The 18,207-nt window shown below is 42.8% G+C and overlaps 7 protein-coding genes across 7 annotated transcripts; 3 read left to right on the top strand and 4 right to left on the bottom strand.

Moving 5' to 3' along the window:
• Positions 1-2,698: 2,698 nt before the first annotated feature.
• On the bottom strand, positions 2,699-4,573 carry LOC128730761 (adrenodoxin-like protein 2, mitochondrial). Its single transcript, XM_053823839.1, has 2 exons — positions 4,173-4,573; positions 2,699-3,642 (listed from the first exon to the last, which is right to left on the bottom strand). Exons 1-2 carry the CDS (start codon positions 4,361-4,363, stop codon positions 3,306-3,308), a joined length of 528 nt encoding a protein of 175 aa, XP_053679814.1. The 5' UTR covers positions 4,364-4,573; the 3' UTR covers positions 2,699-3,305.
• A 218-nt stretch (positions 4,574-4,791) lies between these two features.
• LOC128721407 (nibrin) lies at positions 4,792-7,413 on the top strand. The gene is made up of 3 exons (XM_053815159.1): positions 4,792-4,819; positions 4,890-7,054; positions 7,114-7,413. The coding sequence occupies exons 1-3, from the start codon at positions 4,792-4,794 to the stop codon at positions 7,189-7,191; spliced, it is 2,271 nt and encodes a 756-aa protein (XP_053671134.1). The 3' UTR covers positions 7,192-7,413.
• Positions 7,414-7,668: 255 nt separating this feature from the next.
• On the bottom strand, positions 7,669-8,928 carry LOC128721405 (uncharacterized). Its single transcript, XM_053815156.1, has 2 exons — positions 8,850-8,928; positions 7,669-8,768 (listed from the first exon to the last, which is right to left on the bottom strand). The coding sequence occupies exons 1-2, from the start codon at positions 8,926-8,928 to the stop codon at positions 7,669-7,671; spliced, it is 1,179 nt and encodes a 392-aa protein (XP_053671131.1).
• Positions 8,929-9,172: 244 nt separating this feature from the next.
• Positions 9,173-10,539, top strand: LOC128721283 (26S proteasome regulatory subunit 4). The gene has a single exon (XM_053815058.1). The coding sequence runs from the start codon at positions 9,173-9,175 to the stop codon at positions 10,487-10,489; it is 1,317 nt and encodes a 438-aa protein (XP_053671033.1). The 3' UTR covers positions 10,490-10,539.
• A 325-nt stretch (positions 10,540-10,864) lies between these two features.
• On the bottom strand, positions 10,865-12,264 carry LOC128720973 (26S proteasome regulatory subunit 4). Its single transcript, XM_053814675.1, has one exon. It carries the CDS (start codon positions 12,222-12,224, stop codon positions 10,908-10,910), a length of 1,317 nt encoding a protein of 438 aa, XP_053670650.1. The 5' UTR covers positions 12,225-12,264; the 3' UTR covers positions 10,865-10,907.
• Positions 12,265-12,835: 571 nt separating this feature from the next.
• On the top strand, positions 12,836-13,383 carry LOC128720108 (probable 28S ribosomal protein S6, mitochondrial). The gene is made up of 2 exons (XM_053813754.1): positions 12,836-12,904; positions 12,976-13,383. Exons 1-2 carry the CDS (start codon positions 12,860-12,862, stop codon positions 13,381-13,383), a joined length of 453 nt encoding a protein of 150 aa, XP_053669729.1. The 5' UTR covers positions 12,836-12,859.
• A 239-nt stretch (positions 13,384-13,622) lies between these two features.
• On the bottom strand, positions 13,623-17,719 carry LOC128730959 (myb-binding protein 1A). The gene is made up of 2 exons (XM_053824052.1): positions 17,531-17,719; positions 13,623-17,461 (listed from the first exon to the last, which is right to left on the bottom strand). The coding sequence occupies exons 1-2, from the start codon at positions 17,717-17,719 to the stop codon at positions 13,664-13,666; spliced, it is 3,987 nt and encodes a 1,328-aa protein (XP_053680027.1). The 3' UTR covers positions 13,623-13,663.
• Between the last annotated feature and the right edge of the window lie 488 nt (positions 17,720-18,207).

The raw sequence follows: 18,207 nt of genomic DNA, 5'->3' as shown, positions 1-18,207 counted from the left end.
CGACTGGCGGCGAATTTGGAAGAACTCGATGTCTCCTTCCAGTACTCGTCTGATGGGGATTGTTAATAAAACCAATGGTAATCATGAAATGCAAATGGTAATCATGACAATGTACCATGTTGTTTCGGAGAGCATATCGAGAGAAACCCAACGAATTTGGTCTTTTCTGCTTGTATGAGCCTAGGCATGTAAGCAAGCCAAACCTTTCATACTGTTTTTAATTGCAATGAGTTTTTGTGCGTTCGTATCAGTTGGTGATTAATAAAACAGTTAATAAATCATCTGGTATGGAAAAATGTTGGTATTTTTGTCTAGCTCGTGTGCGGACACGTCAACTGAGAAGCTCCAAAACTATGGTATGTGGGTAGGTCATTGGGCCGGCCTTGACCACCAGTTTTTGAAACCAGCTATGCCAATAAAAGTCTTCTTTTCCCGAAAACCACCTTTAGCCTACCCGTTGCGATACTTCATCATATCTATGATACTTCAAGTTTACCCACTTTCGGTTGAACCTGTCAACGGCCGGTTAAAAAGTGGCTAGTCTAGTGAGCAGACAGGATGGTAAGATCAGACACCTCCTCATCACGATCTTCGTCATGCCTTCGTCGGAACCGCCCGGGTGAGAGTGGAAGGCCAGAGAAAGTTACTTGCTGTCAGTTCAGCGAGCATTTAGTTTTGCTTTTCGGCGTGCGTCTGCGGGTTTTGTAATGTTAATGCATCACTTCCCGATTTAAAATTGTGTGTCAACCATAAGCTCACCACAATTTCCACTCCCACTGAAGTTTTGAAATGAAATTTGCGTCACTTTGGCCTTGGAGTACCTTGGAGAGCTCGTAAAAATCCTACGTTGGATTTGTTTTACTGTTTTCATGCCGAATGGTGCACTGGTCTCAGCATAAAAGGCTTCCAGCTATATTCCAGATCTCGAACGCGTTAGTCCGGTTTAGGATGATAAGTAAAGATCAGGTGCGATTTTGTCATTTGACCATGTTAATTTCCTTCCTGCACTCGAACCTCTGCGCGATATCAGTCGTTACAGGCGAACTGATCGTTTCATGCTCGAGAAACGAATCTCCCTGCTTGCTGGATGCCTAATTTCTGTCTTCGTTGCCACACGCCAGCTAAGAAATCCTTGTCAGAGCACCTAAGAGTGGTCTCCCTCTGGTTGCCTTGTGACTTTTGTCACCTAACCCGGAAAACCGGACGCTGCGTTACCGGACTGAAGGGTTCGTGGTTTAGACTGATCCCGGTTTAAACTCGCTCCAGTTGCCCGAGGTGACGAGCTCGGTCGAAGAGTATTTCAAAATTCGTTTCCTTCAGCTAGCCAGCACGAGTTCATGTGGCCATTCCGGGCTAGAAAACTCGGAATGGGCTTGTTAGTGGGTAGTATTTTGTTTGTTGACTGCAGCAACCAGATGTACTCTCTAAATTTCGAGCGCGATACGATTCGAGCCGCGAACTGCTGCGAAACCGGACGAAAGCCGTACAACACTGGCTTCCGCTGGTGTGGTCGGGCGTGCGGTTGACCAGTTTGGTCAATTGGCGCCTCAGGATATGAACCTGAAATGTACCCACCGCTTTCAGAGGTTAACGAGTTTTATGTTCCCGACCGCGCGAGCACGCAGATCATATCAGGGTAAAAGATTTGCCCGTAGCATGCTACGTTTTGTTTCGTGTTTCCTACCAGTTAGAGCTTTATTTAGAGGCATTAGAGGACGACGGTATGGAAATCTTTGGACGAAAGTGAAAGGAAGTTTGGTGTCAAGTCGAAACGGGTATGTACCGAGTACGACCTTACTCTCTGCAACATGCACCCCTGATATTGCCCTCATTTAAGAGATGGTCTTTCACCTGCGCTGGAAAACACACGATGATAAATCAAAATTGATAAATCCTAAGAATTCGAATCCGTAACAGCGGCCAGAGGAAACCAAAGAACAAATATATATTCCCCATATTGTGGCTGGATGCTGAAAGAGTCGAGGAAAATCACACTGGCACGAGAGAAAGTGTGACTTAGATGAAAATTTACCGAATTATTAACGCCCATTAGCTGCTATCGCGCTTTTGCGTTAATGTAAAATAATAAGATGAAAGAAGATACGACTAATCAGCGTCATCCTGACCATATCCCCTTTCCTCCGAAGAAAAGTGAGAAGCTATATTTCATAGTTTCTTGCAACGGACGCGCATTAACAACAGGGAATGAGACAAGCAGCGAGATGATCTTTCAAAATCATTTCCCGTACGGAATGAAAAGGTGCAACATTTCTCAGCTCATCCAATTGGCATACAATGGGGAATGCTCTAAGCCTCCCAGCATACCATGCTAACTTGCCTCGTCAAAAACGAAAAACAAAAAAGTAACGATGAGCATTCCTTACGGCACGCAAACGCCCCATGGTCTGTTGAATGGTAATCTGACAACGATGCTCTCTTAATAGTTTTATCTAAAAAGCACAAAAAAATATTCACTTCTATATCGCAATCTTTATCTGGGAAGGCGAAATAGTAATTAGTACAGCAAGATGCAAATTTGGACAAAAAAGAAATTGTTTTAAGGATCTAATAACCGTAAACGAGAGTTGAATTTGTTCTATAATTTAATTAATTTTTTTACAACTGCGTTGTGCCGAAAATTCCGGAGGATGTTTAATTGATTCATGTAGAATCATAATGAAAAACATATTAGTAATTTTTTGTTTCAATTTATTTACACGTCAATTTTATTTTACTCATTGTCTCGTGTTATAAAAGAAATAATCCCGGAAAGTAACAAAAACCCCGATGTAAAGCGGTTAAGCGAAGGAAACTGTGTTTCTGCATTTGTTGTGTTTTAATAGCTAACAAATTGATACGAATGAATCTGTACTTTTTTTTCAAAAGATAATGATAAGCGATTTAATTTCCCTTGACACTGACTGGCTCAGCATTCCAATACTGAAATACTTAACGGCCTCTACGCTTCGAGACGCATCTCTAATAAACACAGGAAAGATTGAAATGAATAAACCATGCACCATCTCCCACTAAGCCTTTGGCAACTCTTCATCGATTATGCATCCGTCTGTGATGTGCTCGCTCTAACCTAATCCGAAGATATCGTCAAGTTGATGCAATTCGTGATATATTTACAACTGGAAAGAACACATAAACAAGGAATAACAGTAACGAGGCACAAAGCCATCTTGATGCGTCTTTAGAATGAAAAGCTGACAGTATCAAGCGTGTCCTGAGTTTGTTCGATGAGGAAGCTGCTGCACGAGGATGGTCGGAATGCGCGACTGGATATACTACACTGTCGATTAACTTCTGGCATCATTGATCGTGGCTGGTACGCGCACTTCAAGTCCATGCAAATCTTTTGATAACGTGATTTGGCAACCGAGCCGCGAGGTGTCCGTTAGTTCATACGCCAGATCCAGCATATCTAGCTCTTCATCACTGGGTTTCTCTGGTAGCCGATCGTAGTCTGGTTTTGAGAAGATTAGATGGCAAGTTGAGCAGGTTAAGGTACCTTCGCAGGCTCCAAACCCATCGAAATCGACATTGTTGTTGACCACCAAGTCCAGCAGTGATTCGCCCACTTTGCCCTTGGCTTTTATTCGCTCCCCATTTGCACGAACGAATGTAACTTCGACTCTAAAAAAGAACATTGAAACAAACGTTTAAAATATATTCTGCTCTCGATCATTCACATACATCGTCTCTCCCTTATCAGATGTTATATTCAAACAAATAGTAGATAAGGCTAAAAAAAAGTAATAGATATCAATGGAGCTTCATGATTTTGCAAAGAACATTATTAGATAGTTGTATTGTATACCAGGACAAAACGAAGGCAAGCGATATGAAAAATAAATCGACCTTAGCAATATTAGCTTTAATAGAACAAATTGGCAAACTTGATAACCATGCGCACAAGGCAGTTCGTTGCTGATTGTTCGATTGTCGATGACGTAGCTGCTAAGCCAAACACATTCATCCAAACTTTCACTTGTTCACGCAAATAGAAAATGCACTGTTGCATTTGAGCGTACATCGACAATAAGGAAATAACTCCAAAGAATGCAATCAATGCTAAAGTCAAATTAGATTGGCTTTTATACTATCCGTACCCACACACATCTTGTATAATTTTAATACGCATCCCAATGGATATGAATACTTACTCTTCACTTTGCAATTTTGGCTGCGATGTCGACAACGATCTCGCTGCGCTTATTCCATGCGTATGTGTCGCCCGTCTAGCGCTAGCAAATGCGAGTACGTTGGGCAACTGCGTGAGTCCATTGCTTTGATGAGACAATTCCCTCCGGATGATTTGCTGCCAGAAGCGTGATGTAACCGCTAGTCGGAACATGATTTTTCACCGTCGTTTGTATCGGATACAATTGCCTTCGAGGTGAGCGGTGTAGTAGTGCAGTTCCGTGTTGTCGATCGTCGAGCTACCACACCTTAGGATGCTGCGAGCACTCAGGTTAACACTTTAACTAACCAGCCTCGCGACAACGATATGCTCTTATCTAGCATACCATAATTCGCAGTTTACCCTTGAATTTCAGTGTGGAAAATTGTTGTCGATAATAAATGCTGACGAAGAGAGGAATCCCATGCAGCCGTTTGACATTTAGCAGCACAAACGTCAAACAAACTTGGCGCAATATTTTGTTGTTGATGATGTAAGCCTGCCGGTTCAAGTACATTTTGTATAATTTAATAAACAAACGTTTTATTATTGTGAAACCATCAAGTCTTCACCGAAATAGCTGGTTTACTAGGTGTGACAAGATGTGGTTTCTAACCAATGAAAAAACAAGTAAGTACAACAAGTAACCTTCCATTATCAGTTGTGATTTGTAAATGCGTTCGTTCGTTTGCATGCATAGAGAGAGTGTACTACCTTGTTCCGCAAGGCAGTAGTCACACAGTTGGCCGATCAAACACAGATCTCGTGATAACTGGCGACGATTCCATCAGCCGCAATCATGCTGTGTTATTACACAGTAAAGATAGACTATTGCTCACCGACCCTGGCTCCCGCTATGGATCCTACGTCAACGAAAACATTAGCAAAATTGTGCCCATATCAAAAGATCAACCAACAGGGCTGAAGGAAGGTGACATTGTTCAGTTTGGGCGATGCGGAAGCATCTGGATGGTCAAAAGGGTATTCTTTCGATGCCTCACGTCTACACTAATCATGACAAATCAACTCAAGTTAACGATGGAAAAATTAGGAGTCGAGCTTCTGGCTGAATATGCTCCCGAAATAACACACCTAATTATGCCGACGATCACTGTGACTACCAAGTTTTTGCAATGTTTAGTTGCCCAAGTACCAATAGTGAAGCCAGAATTCTTCACTGCAGTTGAAAGTTGTATCGAACAGCATAAGCCAATACCATTGTTGGATAATTTTATTCCAACATGCAACGAATCCTATATCAGAAACGACCAGCCATCATACAATCCTAACCCGTCCCGACGAGATCTCTTCAAGGGAAAAGAATTCGTTTTCCTTAATAATGTCCAACGACAACAGTACGAAGATATCATCAAGCTCGCGGGTGGAGTCTGCTTATGTGCCCAACGAGAAAAAATTGCCAAAACGCGCTTATTTAAGCCAAACGTGGTGATTGTTAAGTTTTCAGATCCCGGGTCATCGCAGTCACAGTCGCAGTCATTCGATTGGCTGCATCAAAGTGTAACTGCACTCGGCCGTCGTATGATACCGGATACAGAAATTGGTCTCGCAATAATATTTTCCTCCACAGAAAAATATTGCAATCCTGAGTACAGCTTTGCCTTTAATATTGAAGAATATAAACCATCGGCCAAAAGTGGTGAAACATTCGCTAGAAGTACTGAACAACAACCACAAACCGGCTATCTTGTAAAAACGGAAGTTATTGATACTATTCCGGAAACTGAACCCCTTACCGAACGCAAAAATTGTGAATCTTTGGAGATCAGTATTGATGGTAACAGTCCTACGACGTCGAGAAGGTCGACTCGTTCGATGTCATCTTTTGCAATTCCTGAAACTATATCATCTGTCCACCGAATCGAAGAAAGAAGACCATTAAAACGTGTTGTTGAAACATCAGACTCATCAAACGTCCAAAAAGAAGACAATATTATAAAGCGTCCCCGAAAAAATACTACGTTTGAAAATATTAGAAACTCCGAACAAAGCGAAGAACCGGTGGCTAATGAAGTACATATTTCTGAGTCACAACCAACTCCACAAGCTGTTCCTTCGCATGCTTTGCAAAATTTTGGCTTTCTAGCAGTTAATAGATTGAAGACAAAAACAAACAATCTCAATCAAAACAAAACTCGCCGTAATGCAATCCTTATGCTTGAGCTAGAAGATGAAGGCTTGTTCAATTTCGACGATATTGCGCCGGCCAAAAAACCTAAATTAGATACATCCACGTGCAATAAGCAATCATCGAATGACACAATTGAATTAGGTAAAACTAATTCTCAACATATGTTAAGCCAAATTCGTCGTCAACGGCACGCAACCGAAAAAGAAGATAATTTATTTTGCTTTCAAGAAAAGCTTCCCACGACACAGCCACGTGGTGCTACAAATAAACGGCAAGTTAGCAAAGGTGTTGGTCTTATACCTCCTCCTGTCGATAACAGCAATGCCACCAACAGAAGCTATCAATGTTCAGATGGGGTTTCCAGCAAAAATAACTCACAAAACCGATGTGCCATCAAAAACTCTTCTATGTCTGAATATCGAGAGTTTATAAAACCGATTCAATCTTCTGTGTATCATTGGCTTTCGTCATCTTTGTGTGGTCTTAATTTCAATGAAAATAAAGAGCCCGTCGTTACGAAAATCAAATCTGAGCCATTGGATGAAATTGATGGCGCATACGAGGACAACAAAAAATGGTTAGAAAGTGCTATTAATTGGTGTCAGGTGCAAGATATAAGCATGCAGATAGTATCACGTAAGCCAACTGATCAAAACGGAGATGAATTATCTTGTCGCACTGTGAACGGAGAAAACAATTTCAAGGCGTTTGTGAAGGTAATGCATTATCTTACATGGTAGATAGTTAATACATTCATGATTATTTTTAATTTCAGAAGCGTAACTATCCAGTTCAAAAAAAAATTATATTGACAAAATTTGTTCGTGTCCTTGACGAAAATCAAGAACAATAATAAAGTAATATTGCACGAACTATTCAAATGTAGCAAAAATCTATACACTAGACATGAGACATATCGTAGCCAGATATGAATTCCCCATACTATGATGTGCGGAATGACAATGGAGAAATCACTACAGTGACGAGCTCTTCGAATACCAGTATAGTCTCTCTTTCGTGCTGCGAATTAGAATCGCCAGTCTCTGATGATGTCATTAGAATGATACCGGACGACCCAGCCCGTTAAGTCCTTTTAGTCTGTCCACGTGGACAGAGAAAACGTGGTAGGCCCTAACTGATTGGCTTAAAATTGGCAGTGGCCGCGATTAATGATTGGCAACGGATCTAATATCCTATCTAATGCTTTCTTCCAGTTGGATATTAAATACAATTTAAAACAGAAATGATTATGCTTTTTATATTATATGTTGCTTGTTTGATTATATTACTTAAGTAATGCTTTTATTAATGGAAAAATATGCTTGATGCTTCAATGCTCAATTTTTATTAGATCCAGAAATTGTTCTTTGAAAAAAATCACAAATTCTGCAGACGACAATCGGTTGTATTGTTTCATTAATCGCACATTCAAATCTCCGAAACGTGCCTCTGAAATGCCGCTCGTAATCGCATCATTTGGTGTATCCGTTCGCTTAGATCGCTCTTGAGAAATGAATTGCTGAACATGAAACTTTGATCGTATGTGGTCCAACTTTGCTGGATCGAAATACAAATTCTTCTTCCGTGGGCCTTTTCCAGGTGGGTTATCGGTTCTCGAAATCACTTCACCGGTGTCGGAGCGAAACGATTGTGACAGCATCGTTTTGGGTACTGAGCTAAATGAAGCATGTCCAGTTTCTTCCCCCTTCTCGACAGCTTTTTCCGATCGGGATAGCAAATTTTCGTCCTCGTCCATTCCACGATGTTGTAGAAGAGAAAAAATACTCGAGTCTGCGCCTAGATCAAAAACACTGTTCATATCTGCACAATGCAATATTTCCCTCACAAATTCATCACCGTGCCAGGACGACAAACTGGTTGGAAACTGGTAACTCTCTGGCAACCAAGTCTCTTTGGTGACGGGAAGGATAGCAAGCGCTGTGTATAGCTCGCTGTAAAAATGATCTGTACGTCTACTAACTGATCGAGCAAATAACCATAGTTCACCCATTAGCCCAAGGAACATGGAATATAAGTTAAAAAGAAATTTGTTCGCAACTTGCTTCAGGTGATATCTGGCAGCTTGTTTACAAAGGCAGACTATGCGTAGTAACAACTTGGATAAAGTTTGCATTCGCAAGAGCACGTATTCCAGATTGGAACGAACAGGCAAGTTGACCTCCTTCTCAATGTAGCTTGATTCAGGTAGAAAACTATGAAAGTCCATGAGAGCACGTACCAAATCTAGATTTTTAACTCGAACCAGTGTTTGATTGATCCGACGCATAATTTGAAATCCATGCATGTTGCGCAGGCGATTTTTCCAACGATTGCAAAAGCGCGTCAGAAATGCAGCAGATTTTTCAAATGTGCTCAACGCCGAATAATAATTCAACATATTGCAACATGTTGTCGTTAAGGCCATTATTTCTGGAAAAAAAATACGATTTGTGAAAAATACTCCGACGTGGAGTTAGTTAAATTTGCGCAGGATAAACTTGGTTGACCTACGTTGCTTTATGTGTTTGGATTTACACGGAGCGTTAAGCACTACCGGAGGAATTATATCTCTTTGATTCCATAGCGCCATTCTACCGGCTTAAGGCTAAGACGATATGAATTATCAAATTAAATCTCGATTTCTGTGATACGTTTCACAGCTTGGTATCTGCACGTGTTCTGTCATCTATTTGTCAACAAACTTTTGAGATGACAGTCTTGCTCCAGAAGTACAAAATTGACATATGCCAGTAATATTTTTGTCTGGTCATCGCGATCGGTGTTGTTTTCGAAGCGTTGAATAGGAAAGAGAGCCTTTTGTGTATCCTTGTAAAATGGGACAAAACCAATCCGCAGGCAGTGGCGGTGATAAGAAGGATGACAAGGATAAAAAGAAAAAATACGAGCCTCCGATCCCGACCAGGGTGGGAAAAAAGAAGCGCAAGGCAAAGGGACCTGATGCGGCTCTTAAACTGCCCCAGGTCACCCCACATACCCGATGCCGATTGAAGCTGTTGAAGCTGGAACGCATCAAGGATTACCTGCTGATGGAGGAAGAATTCATCCGCAACCAGGAAAGACTGAAACCCCAGGAGGAGAAAATCGAGGAGGAGCGATCCAAAGTGGACGACCTGCGAGGATCTCCCATGTCGGTAGGCACTCTGGAAGAGATTATCGACGATAACCACGCAATCGTGTCGACGTCCGTTGGTAGCGAACACTACGTCAGCATCCTTTCCTTTGTGGACAAGGATCAATTAGAGCCGGGCTGCTCGGTACTGCTGAACCACAAGGTACATGCAGTGGTTGGGGTGCTTGGTGACGATACGGACCCGATGGTGACGGTGATGAAACTGGAGAAAGCACCACAAGAAACGTACGCGGACATCGGCGGGCTCGACACACAGATCCAAGAGATCAAGGAATCGGTCGAGCTTCCACTTACGCACCCGGAGTATTACGAGGAGATGGGCATCAAACCTCCCAAGGGTGTGATCCTATACGGACCCCCAGGAACGGGCAAAACGCTTCTCGCGAAGGCAGTCGCCAACCAGACTTCTGCAACGTTCCTTCGCGTCGTCGGGTCAGAGCTAATTCAGAAATATCTCGGCGATGGACCGAAGCTGGTGAGAGAGCTCTTCCGTGTGGCGGAAGAGCACGCTCCGTCGATTGTGTTTATCGATGAAATTGACGCTGTGGGAACGAAACGATACGACTCGAACTCGGGTGGAGAGCGTGAAATCCAGCGTACCATGCTGGAGCTCCTTAATCAGCTGGACGGGTTCGATTCACGTGGGGATGTGAAAGTGATCATGGCCACGAACCGAATCGAAACACTCGATCCTGCGCTGATTCGTCCTGGGCGTATCGATAGAAAGATTGAATTTCCGTTGCCAGACGAGAAGACAAAAAGGCGAATCTTCAACATCCATACTGCTCGCATGACGCTGGCCGAGGATGTGAATCTGTCGGAGCTGATTATGGCGAAGGATGATCTTTCGGGCGCAGATATCAAAGCCATCTGCACGGAGGCTGGCTTGATGGCACTTAGGGAGCGTCGCATGAAGGTGACCAACGAGGACTTCAAGAAATCGAAGGAGAGCGTACTCTATCGCAAAAAGGAAGGCACGCCCGAGGGATTGTATATGTGAATCATCGGGAGTTATGTGAAGAAACCGTATTTTCTAAGGCATTCTAATAAATTGTGAGACATTAAACAGTAGGAAATGTGTGCGTTATTTATTTCTCTTCTCGAATATCTAATTATTTTATAATTATGTTCTTTTATTGATTTTTACTGTCTCTAACATTCACGTCGTTTGTGTGGCATTGCTAATATACTTTACAATATACCGGAAAAACGATGTTTTAATTTTTGGTATAGAATTTTTCCTTGATACGAACAATGCATTAAACAGATAAATAGTAACCTCACTAAGTTACAGTAGATAAAAAAGGTTGAATATTTCCCAGCAGCCGTACTGTGATACATGGTGCGAAATTAAATTTTTGACATCAACTCGACAAGCGTAATCTTTGTTTATTTCGATTTAGTTTTGATTGCAAAATTTACATATACAATCCCTCGGGCGTGCCTTCCTTTTTGCGATAGAGTACGCTCTCCTTCGATTTCTTGAAGTCCTCGTTGGTCACCTTCATGCGACGCTCCCTAAGTGCCATCAAGCCAGCCTCCGTGCAGATGGCTTTGATATCTGCGCCCGAAAGATCATCCTTCGCCATAATCAGCTCCGACAGATTCACATCCTCGGCCAGCGTCATGCGAGCAGTATGGATGTTGAAGATTCGCCTTTTTGTCTTCTCGTCTGGCAACGGAAATTCAATCTTTCTATCGATACGCCCAGGACGAATCAGCGCAGGATCGAGTGTTTCGATTCGGTTCGTGGCCATGATCACTTTCACATCCCCACGTGAATCGAACCCGTCCAGCTGATTAAGGAGCTCCAGCATGGTACGCTGAATTTCACGCTCTCCACCCGAGTTCGAGTCGTATCGTTTCGTTCCCACGGCGTCAATTTCATCGATAAACACAATCGACGGAGCGTGCTCTTCCGCCACACGGAAGAGCTCTCTCACCAGCTTCGGTCCATCGCCGAGATATTTCTGAATTAGCTCAGACCCTACGACGCGAAGGAACGTTGCAGAAGTCTGGTTGGCGACTGCCTTCGCGAGAAGCGTTTTGCCCGTTCCTGGGGGTCCGTATAGGATCACACCCTTGGGAGGTTTGATGCCCATCTCCTCGTAATACTCCGGGTGCGTAAGTGGAAGCTCGACCGATTCCTTGATCTCTTGGATCTGTGTGTCGAGCCCGCCGATGTCCGCGTACGTTTCTTGTGGTGCTTTCTCCAGTTTCATCACCGTCACCATCGGGTCCGTATCGTCACCAAGCACCCCAACCACTGCATGTACCTTGTGGTTCAGCAGTACCGAGCAGCCCGGCTCTAATTGATCCTTGTCCACAAAGGAAAGGATGCTGACGTAGTGTTCGCTACCAACGGACGTCGACACGATTGCGTGGTTATCGTCGATAATCTCTTCCAGAGTGCCTACCGACATGGGAGATCCTCGCAGATCGTCCACTTTGGATCGCTCCTCCTCGATTTTCTCCTCCTGGGGTTTCAGTCTTTCCTGGTTGCGGATGAATTCTTCCTCCATCAGCAGGTAATCCTTGATGCGTTCCAGCTTCAACAGCTTCAATCGGCATCGGGTATGTGGGGTGACCTGGGGCAGTTTAAGAGCCGCATCAGGTCCCTTTGCCTTGCGCTTCTTTTTTCCCACCCTGGTCGGGATCGGAGGCTCGTATTTTTTCTTTTTATCCTTGTCATCCTTCTTATCACCGCCACTGCCTGCGGATTGGTTTTGCCCCATCTTGGAAGATCTGCTCACTATTTCAGTCGACTAACAATTAATTCTTCGCGATGAACATGAACAAAACAGTCCAGTAATCTACAATGACAATTCAAAAGCGAATTGTCTTATTCATGCCAGTTCCTTGTTCTATTAATTTAATCCAGTTTGAAATGAACTCTATCGTTTAGATTCGTCAAATTTACAATCTTAAGAATCAAAATAGTATTTAGCAGTATTTTAAATCACATGTACTAATTCAAAATCGATGAAAATACATTTTGAGGCTATACCAATTGTTAAATTTACCAATTGAAATTTGATCAAGCTTGTTTAAACTTAGCGTTGTATTCGCTATGTCAAAATATTACATGAAGGCTGTTGTCATTTGCTCGTGAGGTTTTATTATTCCATTGGTTCGGGTTGTAATATTTTTTCGAATTTTTCGTTAAACATTTCCTCAATATTTTTTACAAGGTTTTGTTTTATTTTTTCGTTTGTTGTTATTTTTTGGAATTGATTCCACAATCATCTCTAGAAAGGTAGTTGTTTCAAAACACAAAGCAATTAAATTCAGCAATCTGGCTCTAAGCTGTCAAATACACATGTTTTGAAAGCTAGATTGAATAACACCGGGACCGTGTTGTTTCTCTACAATGCCTACATACGAATTATCATTAATATTGCGACAAATGTCTAGGGTAAGGTTTCATCCGTTGAATTTATATCATAGGGAACACCAGCATTTCATAAATAATCATTTTTGTTTCAGTCTGACATGGTCGCAACTCTAAAACGGACGGCAACTGCTATCTTTGACAAAGGTGGCATCATTCGCAAACTAGATAATCTTGGCACTAAACCACTGCCATTCAAAACCAGCGCACATGGTGTCGTGCATCGGACGGGCTCATATTTCGTGTTCAAGTTCGACACACCACCGGCCACTATTGACGACCTGGAAGAGGAATATGGCAGGGACGTAGACATCGTTCGAAAGCGTATATATAGAGCAGATTTTTCACAACAGGAAGAGATTACCTGCACACTTCATGAGGAGCTACAACCTCCCGCGTATCGTAAGGATGTGCAAAAGATGATAGCCACAGCCGAGCGAAGTAAAGCAAAGAAAACGTTCAAGTACAATACTGGATTGGATTACTATCCTTTCCAAAAATGAAGCATGAAAAATGTGTACCAACTCTGCTTCTGTTGTTTAGTAACATAATTCAATTGTATAAGATTAATCCTGCTTGAAATTTTTTGTCCTCTCGAAAGAAAGCTCCAGAACGGTGGATTATACCATTTAATCTACTATTTGCTAATACTGATAAATTCGGATTAATTGAAAGTAGAAAAAAAAACATACAAAATATAGAGAAGTCTAAATTTATATTTTCCTTGAATCGACACTTCTCGAAGTTCGCTTATCTTAATTTCTCTCGTACGTGTACAGCTCTTCATGCCTCCCTATCAATATTAACAAACGAAATTTCTTCCATACCCACCGAAGCCGCTTGTAGTAGTACTTCTTTTCGACGGCGCTTGTCTCTCTTAGATAATCCTTTTACTTCTCCATTTTTCTTCTCTTTCTTGCGCTTCCGATTAACGCCGTTGGGTGTACCGTGTTCTTGATTCTGTGCTTTACCATCTTCCATGAGCTCTTCATCATCATTATAATCTTCGTCAGCAGAAGCACTATTGCCATGCCCATTTATCATCGTGACCACTGTTTCATCGTTGTTTCCGACATCCTCTTCCAAATCGACTGTTCCATTGATTTTTTTCTGATTCTTTGATTTGACCTTCTTGCTATCGCCATTCTTGGCTCTGTCTGCTGATTCTACATTTGTAGTAGATACATTTTTTTCAACCACCGGAAGTCCTTCATTGCCAATAGGTTCTAAATTCAACCGTTGACAGAGCTTACGATAACAGGTCATTGTTTGTGAAGTTAATACAAATCGGCGCATTGCCTGTACTTGTAAGCCAATCTTTTCCCAGCGAAGAAACTGCTGTGGTTGCTTTTTACCTTTCTTCTTATCCTCGTTCTCCGATTTACACAATACGGAGGATAAGCCATAAATTTCTACCAATACTTCCATCAATTCATATACCTCATTCTGCCCGATCGTACGGTCTCCCGCAATGATGGCCGCTTCCAAGTCCGTAATGTATGGTGTAAGAGAGTTGGCACAAATTTCACGCATTAAACGGGCAGACCTTGGCTGGTCGGAATTTATAAGTCTTCGATTCCGCAGCAGCTCGCGCATTAGTTGGAGCGTCTGAATTCGACGAATAGCACGTACTGAGGCTACCTTTAAACCAGCTTTCACCAATGTGACCAATAGACACCAGTTCCCGTTCCAATGCATCCGGAAGATATTTTGAAACACGGATAACGTAATTGGTGGATTACGATTGATTAGAAATTCGCCCAGTAGTTCATTAAAGGTGTTCTCCACAACATTGGACTCTTCTACGTTCGCTTGTTGTTTGTTTAGCATCTGGCTGCAAATGACTATGAACTGACACGCCTTCATCAGGTACAGGTTACGCTCCGGGAACGCAGCACCTTTTGCGACCTTTTCGATTAGATCGCGTAATATCTTGCTGAGCTGCTCCATCTGGACAGACTGGGTGTCGCTCTTGAACTTCTTGATTCGGACAAGATTGTTGAAAATCTGCTTGTACCGGTTCAGAATGACACCGTACTTTGCCTCCTCGCGTATCGCCACCGGAAGCATTTCAAAGATGTACTGCATCAGCTCGAGACAAAGTATCATGTCCGGTTCGTGCTTTAGGTACGCATCAATCAGATCCAGAACGCGCATCCGGAAGTGAGTTAGAACCACATCCATCTGTTGTTCGGCCTTAGTAGGTCCTTTTCGCTTATGCGAAGACTTCTTCCGAAATGCTCGGAAGGCTGCCGCCAGTGCCTCATCCAACTGACGTCCCTGTTCTTCATCCATTTCATCCAGATCGATTGATTCAGTGTCTGTTTCTGGATTAGCACCTCCCAGGGCTGTCTGTACGGCCAGTCGCATGTTATCGGTGATATTCTCTTCCTCCTCCTCGTCGCCCATGATTTCGTCGTCCTCGTCTTCTTCCTCTTCGTTGTCGTTATCGTTTGTTTCTTCATCTAGTACGTCTTCGACACTGTCGTTTTCCATTATTTCCTCGTCGCTATCCTTATCTTCTTCTTCTATTTCGCTTTCATTTTCTTCTTCACCTTGCACCGCCAGCGGATTTGATTTGTCCTTCAGGTTAATCACCGACAAAATTTGATTCAACGCCGGCAAGGTAATCTCGCTCGACAGATGCGGAAACACGTGCCCGATCACCTTTCGCAACAGATGCGAATTTTGCGACAAAAGATTCAGGAATAAATCCACCACAACCTCAATCCACTCTGGTTCGCTTTCCTCCTCGTCGAGCAGATATTCATCTTTTTGTTGTTTTTTATGAACATACTTGATGCTGCTCGGTACTCCATTGCTTTTTTGACGATGCTTTGCTTTTTCTTCAATCTTCTTCATGACGCATTCTAGCTCTATTAACGAGCTGCAGGCCAGCTCGGGATCGATAAATAGATGCAAACCCATCTGCATCAACAAGATGTGAAACACGATGTTGCTTTGCTTTGTGTCTCGTTCTGCACCTTTGCCCGTGAGTGATCGTTTCTTGAATTGTTTCTTACCGGTCCCACCGGAAACTGTGGCAAACATTTTATGCCAGCAGGCAATCTGCTCTTCGGTGAGAGAATTCCGTAGCGACTTCACGCCTCCATGCATTCGCATCGTTTCGTCTACGTGGCGCACGATCGACAGCAAAAACTCCTGTTCGTTGGACAGCTTTGCATGGCGATGTTCTAAAGTTGAGATGAACAAACCGCGTAGCGTTCCTGCCAGTTCTTCTGATATGGCCTTCTCCTGTTTGGAGGATTTCAACACACTCACTCCATCCGCAGAATAGAACACACCGAGATTGAGCAAAAATTGCACCATTTGTAGATGCCATCTATCAATCTGCCCTTTACCGTTCGCTTCTGCCGTCAATTGACGAAGAGATAGTATCCGTTGCAGAATTTGTGCCGCGTACGTACGCTCCGCGTTCGTGCCAGTTGATTCGTCCAATATTAGTAACTTCAATTCGTCGCCTAATTCACGAAGGCTTTCAGCTGACAATGTTACGATCAGGTTGAGCAGCAATTTGCATGGAGCGTATTTATCGATCAACACGCTACTAGGTGCTTGCATCAGTCGGCGAATCGTAGCCAGTCGGACATTCTCGTCCTCCATCTTCGGATAACATTCGGCTAAGGCTACGCATACTTCTTGGTACAGGTTCTGTGAGTCTTCACTGTACTTAGTTCGGTTTTTCAGCTTGGACAAGAAAAATTTCATTACTGCTGGTTGCAGCACTTCCGGTACGTCCGCCAGGTTCTTTAGTTGACCAAGAATTGAGATCATCAGCCGTAGCGCGATGGTGTCGGTAAATTTTGGTCTGTGTTCCCCCTCCTTTTCCAACACGGGGACAATTGCATCTCGCCAAAATACTACCATCATGTCTTCTTTGTTCAGAAACTCGAGCAAACAATTGAGAAAAGGATGATTAATCGCCATTGCGGAATCGATGCCGAACAGTAAACTCGACAGATACGGAAAGTTGCCTTCGTGGAGCAATTTGGAAACGCCGAAATTCCGTTCAAAGTACTTATGATTTACCAGCTTCTTGTGGGTGCCAGTAGAAAGCTGCAACAAGAAGAACAGAGAATCTAGCGAGTGCATTTCCTTCGAAACATTCAGAAACGGTTCAAACACCGGCCAGAACACTTTGGAGAACTTGGACGAGTCGAGCCGTGACGCGAGATCACTCAAAAACGTGTACGCTAGTGGTTTAAGTGATTTGTACATGTCGTTTTTCAGCGCATCGAGAACCTTTTGCAACTCCATCTCAGATGCATTTTCGATCAGGCCAGATTTGATTATCGCTCCACAAACCAGAACGTTGCCGGCGCGCAGCTCAAAGCGAGCATTATTTTTTTTAGCTTTTGTCCTACCGATTCCACATTCTGAATCATTTAGCTCTGATCCTACGAGTGTCAGCAGGTCCGTAACAGTGGGACAGTCTTTCTTGTTCTTTAGCTGCCCCAACAGACCGACAAGCCCAGTAAAAAAACCTATTCGAGACGCATTTTGTGACGACCCCACACCACGAACTAGACGTTTAAGAGCATACGCCGTTTCGGCAGTTTTCTGTAGAAAAAATGGAATTATTGCAGTAGTTATCCTAGCTTAAGCAACGGAACACTAAGCGGTACCTACCGGATTGGGTTTCTCATCTGCACCATTGGTGACGTTAGGTTTGCGATGCGAATCTTTGCATAGAAATTCGATCAGACTGCAGGCACCCTGGACTCGCACTTTATCATCTTCGTTGATAAAATGCTTGAAAAATCCAAACACGTTTTTGTCTATTAGCGTGCCAGCCTTACGGCTGGGCTGCTCCTTCATGTTGAGTACGTTGAACTTCGGAAACAAATTTCGTCACGCTTCCCTCTCTAAACTAGTATACTAGGCACTCAGGACAACAAGAGATAGTAAACACAGTATAAAAATACGAAAAATAATCAAGAAATTTATATTAATCGGAGAAACCGGGTTCGAATTCATATGACAATAAAAACCATGCTTGCGACCAGTGATTAGTTTTGACATTAGCTCTTCAATTGTCAAACCATTCATTGCTTGACAGGGTCTTCAACATCTTTGAACAAACCGATCATTTTTCCATTTGACCGAAAATCTATTAAAACTAACGCTTTTGCCAATAAACAACGTGATCAGATGAAGATTCTGAAATACCAAAATTTAATTCAATATTTACAGGTTTACAAGTTCTTTTAATTGATGTTGAAGAAAGAATTGATTGTTGAATTGAAGAATTCATTTAAGATCCTTGACAGCCATTCCTAGGCCAATATACTGAATACATTTTGATG

Source organism: Anopheles nili, chromosome 2, assembly GCF_943737925.1.
Source record: "Anopheles nili chromosome 2, idAnoNiliSN_F5_01, whole genome shotgun sequence".
In the NCBI taxonomy this organism is placed as follows: Eukaryota; Metazoa; Arthropoda; class Insecta; order Diptera; family Culicidae; genus Anopheles; species Anopheles nili.
Note: the sequence above shows the minus strand (reverse complement) of the source record. Positions and strands in the feature narration are given on the sequence as shown.

Excerpts from the sequence above, each read along its gene's own strand:
- LOC128730761 (XM_053823839.1), bottom strand. The coding sequence starts at position 4,363 with ATGTTCCGACTAGCGGTTACATCACGCTTCTGGCAGCAAATCATCCGG. Across the intron at positions 3,643-4,172 it reads CCAAAATTGCAAAGTGAAGA|AGTCGAAGTTACATTCGTTC; the intron begins GTAAGTATTCAT and ends GTTCTTTTTTAG.
- LOC128721407 (XM_053815159.1), top strand. The coding sequence starts at position 4,792 with ATGTGGTTTCTAACCAATGAAAAAACAA. Across the intron at positions 4,820-4,889 it reads TCTAACCAATGAAAAAACAA|AGAGAGTGTACTACCTTGTT; the intron begins GTAAGTACAACA and ends TTGCATGCATAG. Across the intron at positions 7,055-7,113 it reads ATTTCAAGGCGTTTGTGAAG|AAGCGTAACTATCCAGTTCA; the intron begins GTAATGCATTAT and ends TTTTAATTTCAG.
- LOC128721405 (XM_053815156.1), bottom strand. The coding sequence starts at position 8,928 with ATGGCGCTATGGAATCAAAGAGATATAATTCCTCCGGTAGTGCTTAAC. Across the intron at positions 8,769-8,849 it reads ATCCAAACACATAAAGCAAC|AAATAATGGCCTTAACGACA; the intron begins GTAGGTCAACCA and ends TTTTTTTTCCAG.
- LOC128721283 (XM_053815058.1), top strand. The coding sequence starts at position 9,173 with ATGGGACAAAACCAATCCGCAGGCAGTGGCGGTGATAAGAAGGATGAC.
- LOC128720973 (XM_053814675.1), bottom strand. The coding sequence starts at position 12,224 with ATGGGGCAAAACCAATCCGCAGGCAGTGGCGGTGATAAGAAGGATGAC.
- LOC128720108 (XM_053813754.1), top strand. The coding sequence starts at position 12,860 with ATGCCTACATACGAATTATCATTAATATTGCGACAAATGTCTAGG. Across the intron at positions 12,905-12,975 it reads TATTGCGACAAATGTCTAGG|TCTGACATGGTCGCAACTCT; the intron begins GTAAGGTTTCAT and ends TTTTTGTTTCAG.
- LOC128730959 (XM_053824052.1), bottom strand. The coding sequence starts at position 17,719 with ATGAAGGAGCAGCCCAGCCGTAAGGCTGGCACGCTAATAGACAAAAAC. Across the intron at positions 17,462-17,530 it reads CAGATGAGAAACCCAATCCG|AAAACTGCCGAAACGGCGTA; the intron begins GTAGGTACCGCT and ends TTTTTTCTACAG.